The 11,249-nt window shown below is 43.8% G+C and overlaps 1 protein-coding gene across 1 annotated transcript; it reads left to right on the forward strand.

Annotated features, from left to right (window-relative positions):
- Positions 1 to 5,340: 5,340 nt before the first annotated feature.
- Positions 5,341 to 10,493, forward strand: LOC141096723 (endogenous retrovirus group PABLB member 1 Env polyprotein-like). Its single transcript, XM_073583452.1, has 2 exons — positions 5,341 to 8,114; positions 8,723 to 10,493. The coding sequence occupies exon 2, from the start codon at positions 9,065 to 9,067 to the stop codon at positions 10,175 to 10,177; it is 1,113 nt and encodes a 370-aa protein (XP_073439553.1). The 5' UTR covers positions 5,341 to 8,114; positions 8,723 to 9,064; the 3' UTR covers positions 10,178 to 10,493.
- The last annotated feature ends 756 nt before the right edge of the window (positions 10,494 to 11,249 follow it).

Raw genomic sequence — 11,249 nt, forward strand, 5'->3', positions numbered from 1 at the left:
AAGGGCGCATGCGCCGCCAAACGCATACTGTGCACGGCCTGCGCCCCCAGTAATAAAGACAGGGGACGCAGGACGCATGCAGCGTCATGCGCCGGTAGGCGGAGCTACCGGCGGAGGTGCGGCAGGGGGCGGGGCTTAGCGGCGGCCATGCGCAGGCCGTCGCTGCGCTCAAAAGCGCAAATGTGAAACCGGCCTAAGGGCTTTTACTTTCCTTCATTTGTTGATGCCAAATGGATAGTGGAAATGTGCTTCTGCATACGTCTTCTGAGCTCTTATGAGGTCTGACCATCGTAGATCTTATTACATGGGCAAATAATCACGTATTGAAACACAAAAAGTCCCAAAATAATATTTCCAAGGACAAAAACTCACAATACAATTGAACCACAGCACAACGAGAGGAAGTATATAAACCACCACCACAGAGTATAGTCCATAAAATCAATTTTATTATTCCATAAAAAATTTAAAATTAATACAACACTGCTGGACACCAATGTGAACAGGAACAGTGTTTATCCTGAACAATATAATATTGTGAACAGAAAGAGAACCAAATAAGTCAGCTCACATAAAACCTTAAACATGAACTAGCCACCATTTTAAAGAAAGTGCAATATACTAATAGATGGACCAGACTGTGTAAACAATCTAATATATAAAGCTCAATGTGGGTGTGTCTGTATGTGTGTATGTCCGTCGCAGCTACAGCCACAAAATTTTGCACAGTCACACATCTGGATCCTGAGAGTGTCATAGGCTATGTTGTGAGGTGAAATTTTAACCCCACGCGTTCCAATTCACCAAACAATTTTGCCTATTATTCTTATCATTTCTATGGTGTTATCGTCCTTCTGTAAAGCTGGAAATAACAAAATTTATTACCGTGCCAACACAGACCACCCTCTGACACAGACTGCAGGGGGAGCCCAGTATCACACAGGATAGGATTAGATACACGGCTCAGCAGGCAGTATCACACAGGAGAGGATTAGATACACGGCTCAGCAGTCAGTATCACACATGAGAGGATTAGATACACAGCTCAGCTGGCAGTAACACACGATAGGATTAGATACACAGTTCAGCTGAAAGTATCACACAGGAGAGGATTAGGTACACAGCTCAGCAGACATTATCAAACAGGATAGGGTTAGATACACAGATACACATGTTGTTTATCAAAAGGCTCTTGAATGAGTTGAAAATAAAATACTATCAATACTTGGGTAATTGTTTAGTTAATTTGTGTTGCAAATCTGTAGTGTTGAATATATGATGTGAAATGTTTTTATGTGCAATATAATCATCATAGTTTGTTATAACTAACCACAGTTGGTTACTATGCCCGGGCAACGCCAGGCTCTTCAGCTAGTAGACAAATAAAGTGCTACAGTGCTACATGCTATTTACACATCAGGTGCTAATTAGAAAAACAGTTTATTAAGAGTACACATAAATTTAGAGTACACAGTGTGCTCATATAGCAGTATAAACAGGCTTACGGACTTACAGGGTATCTATAATAATAATAATAAAAAAAATCAAAGTTTCCACAAAAATAAATTAAACCAGAAAAAGTGCACCCTATTAATATCCAAATATACTATAGAATAGAGGAAAAAGTTCAATGTGTCTATAGATAAATCAACCTGTGCAAAAATCATAAGCTAAAGTGCTGAATTATTGATGCATGAATTGCACACAGGCCGCTAATGAAGAGGAAGATAATGCACACATATAAGGGCATAGAGATGAACTTACTGGCTGTGTAGGATAACACAAGTGTCCTGCTGCCCCAATGCACGTTTCGTAACGAACTTCTTCAGTTAGTTTATACTGCTATATGAGCACACTGTGTCCTCTAAACTTATGTCCTTAATGAACTGTTATTCTAATTAGCACCTGATGAGTAATTAGCATTTAGCACTATAGCACTTTATTTGTCTATTGTTTACATAGTCTGGTCCATCTATTAGTATACGTTGTATGAAAAAGAACAAAAGGGATGGCACTCACCGTTCTGAAGAGGTGAATTTATTTTTGTCAAGGTGAAAATATATTTTCTTATATAACTTTTATATTTTTATACTGTGAAACAATAAGTTTTTCCTAATTGCTTGCTAATGCAAATGTAACTGTATTAAAGATGGCTGCCAGTGTTCACTTTCACTTAAATTCAGTGTCTAAAGAGTTAAGTTAAGTTTCATTTCTCCTAAAAAAGATAACTCAGGAATGTGAAGAAGAAGTAACCATCGGGAGACGTTTTGACGAATCAGAGAGAGACTGGACACTAGATGTATACTGCATAAACCCCGCCTAATGCACGCCTTCCCCTAACACTCAATATAGTATTGTGTATTTGTAAATAAAAGCCAGTTGTTGTACTGCTCCTGACAGGTGTGGATGCAGGACATTAGCTAAGACTGAATCAGCTGCGTGTCTGAGTCATTCTTAATCGGTACCAGATGTTTTGCGCTCGCACAATGATTTGGAATGACTGGTGAATGAGGATTCATTGTCGTTTACGACCCCGACAATTTGGCGCCCAACGTGGGGCGTGGACAGTGATCCGAGGCTCCTCTGGACCCATGCCTGGATGTCTGTGGATGATACCTGTAGTGGCTGACCTCGAGGACTGATCACCCTCCAAAACACGGTAAGTGAGATCATATACACTGTATGTGTCACACTTGCTAGTGTCTCAGCCGTTATTGGTTTGTCTGTGGTCTCCTTGGGTCTGAGGGGTGACCGGTCGAGTGGTGAGACTGAGTGCGATCCTGTGCCACGCTCTGAACCAGCAACTGAGAGACGTCGCATTCTGCGCGTCCTCGTGTACACCACACCTCCTCCACCGGTCATTGTACTCCATTCAACCACCCTACCCGTGACTATTGTCTAGTAGTGAAGTGGAGTTATAAATTGAGCTAGTTGCAGATTGTGGGGCAACCTAGAGGAAGGGATAGGAGACGCAGCCTCTGTGATATTGTACCAGCTAGGTAATTAAGACGTCCCGAGAAGGGACCACCTGTATTTCTGTGGAGGGCTCTCACTAGGAGACCGCCTCCCGACTGTTGGAATATCGTGGCAGGATAATCTGTTAATCACTGCTGTTCAAGGTTAGGGAAAGGAAATATTGAGCGCGAGGCTCTTTTTCTAGTACGTCGAACGTGAGGCTCCGTACTGTGGAACATCAGTGTTGATATCGCTACCAGTGGTTTTTCTGCAGAGAACCATAGTATTCTGTAAGAGTCATGCTGCGTATCTTAAAGCAGAAGAAGTCTGTGCCCCACAAGTTAGATGAGGATGCTGTGGAGGTCAAGGCAATAGTAGCGTCACGGGAAGGCAAGAAGGCAGTCAAGAATGTTGAGAGATTGTATAAGCATGTAGGATTGCCCTCGTCAGGGAGATTACAGCCGGCTATGTGGCATAATCTCATAGAGAACAAACGAGGCATGTTGAAAGATAAAGGATTGTTAGAACAAGCACAAGCTCATCTGCGAGTTGCGCGAGGCTTGAAGAATGAAGGATGGAAAGAGATTGATGGGGAAGGAGGATCAGACAATGCGGAACCTGTGTTTGGTTATAAAATGCCTTTGAACTGTGATCTTATAGATTGTAAAATGGCCGCCGTGCCACTGATGATGAAAATGCAGTCCCAACCACCGCCCTATAATGGCGACAAGACGAGCTCTCCAGAAACGTGGGTGTGTCCTGTTTGTGGCGTGCAGAATCCAACCTGGGTGGAAACCTGCCATGTGTGTGGGGCGGGCCGTCCTTGGGGTTCCGCCCAGACCATGGACGGAAGTGGGGCATGCCACGCCTCCACCGGCAGCCATCTTGGTGCACCCGGAATTCCTCCCCAGCCACTATGTCCGCTGGTAACACTTTCCGGCGAGTACTATCAGGGACCACCACTTCCTGAGAAACCTCCGGCACCGACCGATGCTGTTCCCACCTCTAATGTTCCTGTTTCTGTTCCGGCCTCTGGGCCTAGTCTCCCGGTGCAACCCACTGTGATATTTGTAAATACACCTGGTCAAGGTCCCTTCACTCTTGATGCCCTGACCGGCAGTACGGCTTTCCGGTCCGTAATGCGTATGAGGCGCCAAGCTATCGGAGATGATGAGGGATCAGAAGATTCTGACAATCAGGTTGCTACAATTCCCCCTGCCCCGCCACTGCTATTAGGTCCGTTCGAATCCCCCCGGCCCGGAAGGAGCCCACTACCTACCCCTCTCAACAAATCCTCTAGGTTGCCCCATGACCCTGAAATCTGGTTCCCCTGTCATTCACGCTATTACATCACACCTCAGGGCTCCCAGGTTCTTTTCTCAGTGGGGTATGGGGACATAGTTACCCACCAGGTAGGAGCCATAGTGAACCCAGCTAACTCTACCCTGTCGCATAGAGGTGGTTTGGCCCAACAGATAGCTAAAAAGGGAGGCCCAGCCATAACCCAAGAGTGTCAGGCCTACCTTGCCAATTATGGCCCCTTGCATCCAGGAGACGCTATGTCCACCCAGGGAGGGAATTTGCCCTGTGATATAGTGTTACACACTGCAGGCCCTATATATGATTACAGGACACCCGAGCATTGCCGTATCCCGGACAGATGCGTTATAGATATTTCAAATCTACATCTGAGACTGAATGAATTGAGTAATGATATAGTTCGTGTTATATGTGGCATTACATTGTAAAGTTTCCTGAATGCATTTGGCCAGAAAAAGGGCAAGGCATGGTTAATCTCATTATACAGTTATCTGCTCTTACAGTGAAATCCCGTGATTTTGAGTTTCTTTGTAGAAATTGATTTTGATAAGTCTAAAGAACTACAGAATTCTGTGAAGGACGACGCTGCATTCTGACGGGAGGGGTGAAGGATGGCGCTGCGTAGTTTTTCTTCTCCCTTCGCTCTTATCTCTGCTGAGTGTGAGCTGTGCTCAAAATTCTCTGTAATTCTATCCGTAAGGTACACGCTGAAAGATTTGTGCATTTTAAAGCAACAGTACTTAATTGAAGATTGGAAGTTAAAAGTAAGATATGGTGCCTAATTTAGAAGGGAATTGTAAGTGATTGCTTGGTCATTAATGTGTTTGAACCTGCTTCTAGTTGTGTGATTGATTTGTATAGCAAATTGTGTCAAATTACAAGAGACAGAGAAGGAAGGAAGCAGTAAAACAAGTGGGACAAACATTGAAAAAGGCAAAAATACCAGAGTGTGAATGTTTGGATGTACAAAAAGGCACAGACAAGGGAAGAAAATAGCAAGTGAATAAATGATGCTTGAGAATGTGCAGCAGTATGGAAGGTGTATTATGAATGTTTGATTGACAAAGTGTAACCAGAGACCCAGACAAAACAGATGGACTTGTAAACACTGTGGTCAGACTCAGACAAATCAAGACTGAATAGCTACTTGTGTGACCTGTGCTACTGACCTAAGAGAATTGCACTAAATCCTATCCAGACAAGATCATAAGAAGCTGACATAATAGTGTGGATAGTGGGTAGTGGGGACATTGGCCCTTGAGGAGTAAGCTGACAGTAGACATCAGACGGCCAACCCCATCAGGACCTAGAAGTGTGACTAGAATAAGAAAGATACAGGTGTATTATCCCTGGAGCCCCTCTGACCAGCTAGCTTTGCTGAAGCAGCTGCCTGCCCCTGAAGACCAACCATTCCCGTTTTACAGACACATAAAGGAAGTACAGCAAACATATAAGTGTACCTGGGCAGACCTAGAGAGGTTGGTGAGTTTAAAGGCAGGTGACGCACTAGATCATATAATTAAGACACACAGATGTGACAAAGAATCAGGCTTGGGGCATGGATGATAAATCTGCACGATCTGGGGAGACGTACTGTGAGTCACTAAGACAATGGGCTGCAGTGGAACAATCAGAGCAGTCTGTACTCCTGACTAATGTGACACAGCAAAGAGGAGAGAGAGTAGAGATATACCTTGGACGGTTACAGCTGAAATGGGCAGACATGGGGTACATTTGCATAAACCCACTTGATGTTAGAATACTGGTGGATGCATTCATTGACGGTATGAACAAAGACTTCCGAGACGCAGTACAGACAGCCAGACCTGAATGGAGACATGTAGATCCGAAAGACCTCCTTAAGGTAGCTAAAGAAATTGAGCAAACAAGGACAATAAAACGACCTGTCATGTATGCTGGAGCACAAGGAAAAAAGTGGAGACGTAATAGGAAAGGCATGTGAGATGACACTGACGTTTCTTTTGACAATCTATTCCCCACATGACATCCATGCCATACTCCTACAAGTTCAACCAAAACATCTGTCTATGGCCAGACAGCTCTGACTTGAGTGTGCTCTACTAATTCCTGAGTATGTCACTCCTCAAAAGATGTAACGTTCTGAATCCAGCCACCCTCCTGCCTGTGGATTCAGAAAAGGGGGAATTGGTGACCATATTAGCGCGTGAGGAAAGATACTTTGACATGACGCATGAACATGTCTGCATAGAACTGATGAGTCAGGAGACAGTTGGGTTTGCACACATTCATGAAAAACCTGTTCCTAATGCAGACTTTGAGTTTCTTTTTTGTAGATGGCCCCAGATACCACCAGGATGGACGATTCTACACTGGATATGCAGTAGTATCCTCACATGAGGTAATCCGAGCGGAACCACTCTCTCCTCACATGTCGGCGCAGGAGGCAGAGTTGAAGGCACTCACTGAGGCGTGTAGAGCCGCTGCAGGTAAAGTCGCTAATATTTTCACAGATTCGAAGCCCATTAAAAATGCAGAGCTGGTGAAACAATTGATGGAGGCATTGATGTTACCAGTCCAGGTTGGCATTGTCAAGGTAAAAGCACACACAAAGGTGACTCCGTGGAGGTAGAGGGCAATAGAAGGGCGAACGAGGCTGCTAAAATAGCACAAGGCGGCCTAGAGAGAGCAGTGGACGGTGGCGGGGAGTCAGCGTATTCCAGCCACATTGGGTCTAGATGTCCTGAAATCCCTCCAGCAAAAGGCTGCCCAAACAGAGAAGGTACACCGAGGGAGACTGGGAGCTGAGCTGAACTCAAATGGAGTATGGGAGAATAAGGATAAAATGTGCCCACCAAAGTCCCTGTTCCCAATCATGGCGCAAGCAGCACATGGCCCCAATCACACCTCAAAAAGTCACATGTGTGCCATGGTAGATGCCTTCTGGATCGCTCCTGGCTTCAGTTGCGCAGCCGCGAAACTTGTACAATCATGCCTCATCTGTGCACAGCACAACCCAGGTAAAACAGTAAAAGTCCCTAAGAAAGCGACACCTAGGCCTCTCTACCCGTTTCAGAGACGGCAGATTGACGACATACAGCTACCAAGGTAGGAGTGTATGCAAATATCCTAGTATGTGTAGATCTCTTCTCTGGATGGCCAGAGGCCTACCCGGTGAAAACGGCTACAGCTCGAGCTACTGCAAAGAAACTGGTGATGGAACTAGTACCACGATTCGGTGTCCCTGAAACAATTGAATCAGACAGAGGTACACACTTTACTGCTGAGGTAATGCAAAATGTAATGCAAATGATAGGTGTAGAACAAGCATTTCATACACCCTACCACCCACAGAGTTCAGGGAAGGTAGAGAGAATGAACGGGACACTAAAATTGAAAATACAGAAAACCATGGAACAAACCCATAAACCATGGCCAGAGTGTCTCCCATTAGCATTATTCTCAGTAAGGTACACACCCACGGGGAAAACTAAACTGTCACCCTTCGAGATACTGTTTGGAAGACCACCGAACACAGGGTTGTACTACCCACAGGTCTTAACACTCAATGTGGATAATTTGACAAGTTATGTAATCCAGTTGCAAAAGCATTTAACTCAAATGCATTCTCTAGTTTTCTCTTCCATTCCAGATCCAGATAGTGTGGAAGGAACTCACTGTCTACAACCTGGTGATTACGTATATGTCAAGAAACACTCCAGAAAGACCCTTGAACCCCGATATCAAGGACCTTACCAAGTACTCCTGACAACGCCTACTGCTGTTAAGTTGGAAGGACGACCAACCTGGATCCACGCATCGCATTGCAAACTAGCCACAGGAATTAACAAAGCATAAGAGTGCATAATGTTTTGGTTTGGTTTTGTTGCATTATCTGTAATAATGGTAGCTGCGTGGGACAATCTAAATTCTCCAATGTCCTTGAATAATAAGTTTATACAACATCATGAAAAAATACTAAATGATTGGTCAAAAGACACTCAGTCTCCAGCAGATTGCTGGATCTGCACACATTCACCAATATCGGCCACTAGTATTCCGTTCCTTGTTATTCCTGTGCCACCCGAGGAATTATTTGCCTGGATCAGTTGTTCTGATACACTCGCTAATAATGCCACAAATAATGTGAAGTTATGGAACACAACTGTTGGAATACCTATTGTGGGATGGGTAGGATACCCTTGGTGGCAGGGTAATCTTTCAGGAAGTAACACATACCTTCAATATCTGGCATATAAAGGGGGGGCTTGGGTACCCAGGAATAGAACTCGGTTAACCTACCTGGGGCAAATTCCAATGTATGGCCTACAAGTTAGTTTTAATGTAACTTCCCACTCTACTGATGCCTTCAAACCAATACTGCTAGAAAGAAGGTTGCATAACACGTCCTGGGAGTATTCCAATTTATTTCCCCAGGGCAATAATGAAACTTGTTTTAATATTTCAGGTAATATACCTTGCAACGAGTCATCTGGATATGAGAAAGGAACTCCCACCTGTAGAAATCCCGATGTAGGGTATTGTAGCCCTTTAGGACAACTTCCAAATTGGTGTATGCTTCAGAATGTATCTGCGTTCATAGATTTAGTTCATAGACTGGTATTACAACATTCAGCCCTATGGGACCTACCTAGTGACATGTTCTGGGTATGTGGAGACAATGCATATAAATGGTTGCCAGTAGGGGTAAAAGGTGCTTGTACTCTGGGTCGTTTGACTCCAGCTACCTTTGTTATTCCGAATGACCAGTTGAATACTCAGAGCATACCTAAACACCACTGCCTGTGTCATGAATTTGTTGAAAGGTTTGAAGCCCACTGATTGCCCAGATTACGTCCCACTAATTCATAAGGAACCCAAACTAAAGGTCCCAGGAGAAGTAACTGTATTAGCTGACAATTACACCTGCTATAATTCCCACGACACCACAGGTACACCAGTAGGGATCTTCGAGACAGGTTTCTGCAAAGAGAATAGTTCTCTAGATACTGACTTGTTAATCAAACATACACAATATATGTATGACATTTATTGGTTATGTGGAGATGGTAAGCTCCGTCCTAGGTTGCCAAATGCCTGGACAGGCCAATGCACCCTTGTTAAACTAGCTATGCAGTTCAAGATTCTACCCTGGGATCCAAAGATACCTGATGAACCTACCAGGAAAAGGAGAAGCCTCGATCAGCTCCATATGAGTTATGAAGAAGATCCACTAGTATATATTGATGCTATTGGAGTGCCAAGGGGGGTGCCTGACCAATTTAAAGCCCAGAACCAGATCTATGCTGGCTTTGCTTCTATAATCCCACAGGTGCAGATTAATAAAAATGTTGAATGGATCAATTACATATATTACAGTGAACAAAGGTTTGTCAATTTCAGCCAAGATGCCTTCCAAGGTATAGTTGAAGAATTGGGCCCTAACACTAGAATGACACTCCAAAATCGACTAGCCCTTGATATGATATTAGCTGAGAAAGGAGGAGTTTGTGGGATGGTGGGAGAGGAGTGTTGTACCTATATCCCTCAGAACTCTGGAGTGAATGGAAAAACCATGATAGCCCTTAAAAAGATAACTGGGTTAGCAGCAGAATTGAAAACTAATGCTGGAGTAGACACATCTTTCTTTTCCGGCTGGTTGGGTGGACTCAAGGGATTCCTTCAACAAGCTTGTATAGTACTGATTGCCCTCCTTGTAATTGGATCAATAACTCTTTGTTGTGTTATTCCCTTGTATAAAAAGGTTATTGCCAAAGCAACTCCGACTGGCACCTTCCTCAATCAAGAAGTAGACCCACCAGAGTACGATGGTACTGATCTAGGGAAGATCCCTAAGTATATTCCCCTCAAGAGAGTAGACAAAACCCCCCATTCTCAGATGATGTTAAGAGACTTAGTTTAGGGACAGCGGGAGAACTCCATGTGAGGTTAGTGAAGGGTTCAGCTGCCTGGAGGCCTCTCGCTAGGGGAGAGCTTCTGAGGTGTCTGGATGAAGAAATCCACCTCCCCTTTTCCCATCACATGGACAGTCTCGAAGGATCTTTCATTAAGGGAAAAACTTAGTGTTTAGGGGGGATTGTCAAGGTGAAAATATATTTTCTTATATAACTTTTATATTTTTATACTGTGAAGCAATAAGTTTTTCCTAATTGCTTGCTAATGCAAATGTAACTGTATTAAAGATGGCTGCCAGTGTTCACTTTCACTTAAATTCAGTGTCTAAAGAGTTAAGTTAAGTTTCATTTCTCCTAAAAAAGATAACTCAGGAATGTGAAGAAGAAGTAACCATCGGGAGACGTTTTGACGAATCAGAGAGAGACTGGACACTAGATGTATACTGCATAAACCCCGCCTAATGCACGCCTTCCCCTAACACTCAATATAGTATTGTGTATTTGTAAATAAAAGCCAGTTGTTGTACTGCTCCTGACAGGTGTGGATGCAGGACATTAGCTAAGACTGAATCAGCTGCGTGTCTGAGTCATTCTTAATCGGTACCAGATGTTTTGCGCTCGCACAATGATTTGGAATGACTGGTGAATGAGGATTCATTGTCGTTTACGACCCCGACATTTTCAGATAAAAAGCATAGGCTCGGGACAGATGTGTGAACTGTGGAGAACGGCCGTTTCACGCCAACTGCGCTTCAACGGGTCCTGGAGTCAGGTAACAGGAAGGTCGAACTAAATACACTTACAGGTGTCAACACACCTCCTAGTTACCAACACCTACTCCCACTTAATAGAGTGAACAAAAATGTGAATATACATATAATACAATTAAAACGCAATAACTAAATACAGAAAAACACCTAGACACTGTTGATATCATTATAATTTTTACAAGAAAACAGACATATCAATTTTTTCATTTAGTCCTAGTGGTCCTGTGGCATTAGACCGCAGAATCCATCTGGCTTCTATATGTAAGAGAAGTCTGCCATGATTCCCTCCTTGCTGCGGTAAAAAAACTCT

Source organism: Dendrobates tinctorius, unplaced genomic scaffold (genome assembly GCF_039654945.1).
Source record: "Dendrobates tinctorius isolate UK_male_01 unplaced genomic scaffold, ASM3965494v1 ptg000079l, whole genome shotgun sequence".
Classification (NCBI taxonomy): domain Eukaryota; kingdom Metazoa; phylum Chordata; class Amphibia; order Anura; family Dendrobatidae; genus Dendrobates; species Dendrobates tinctorius.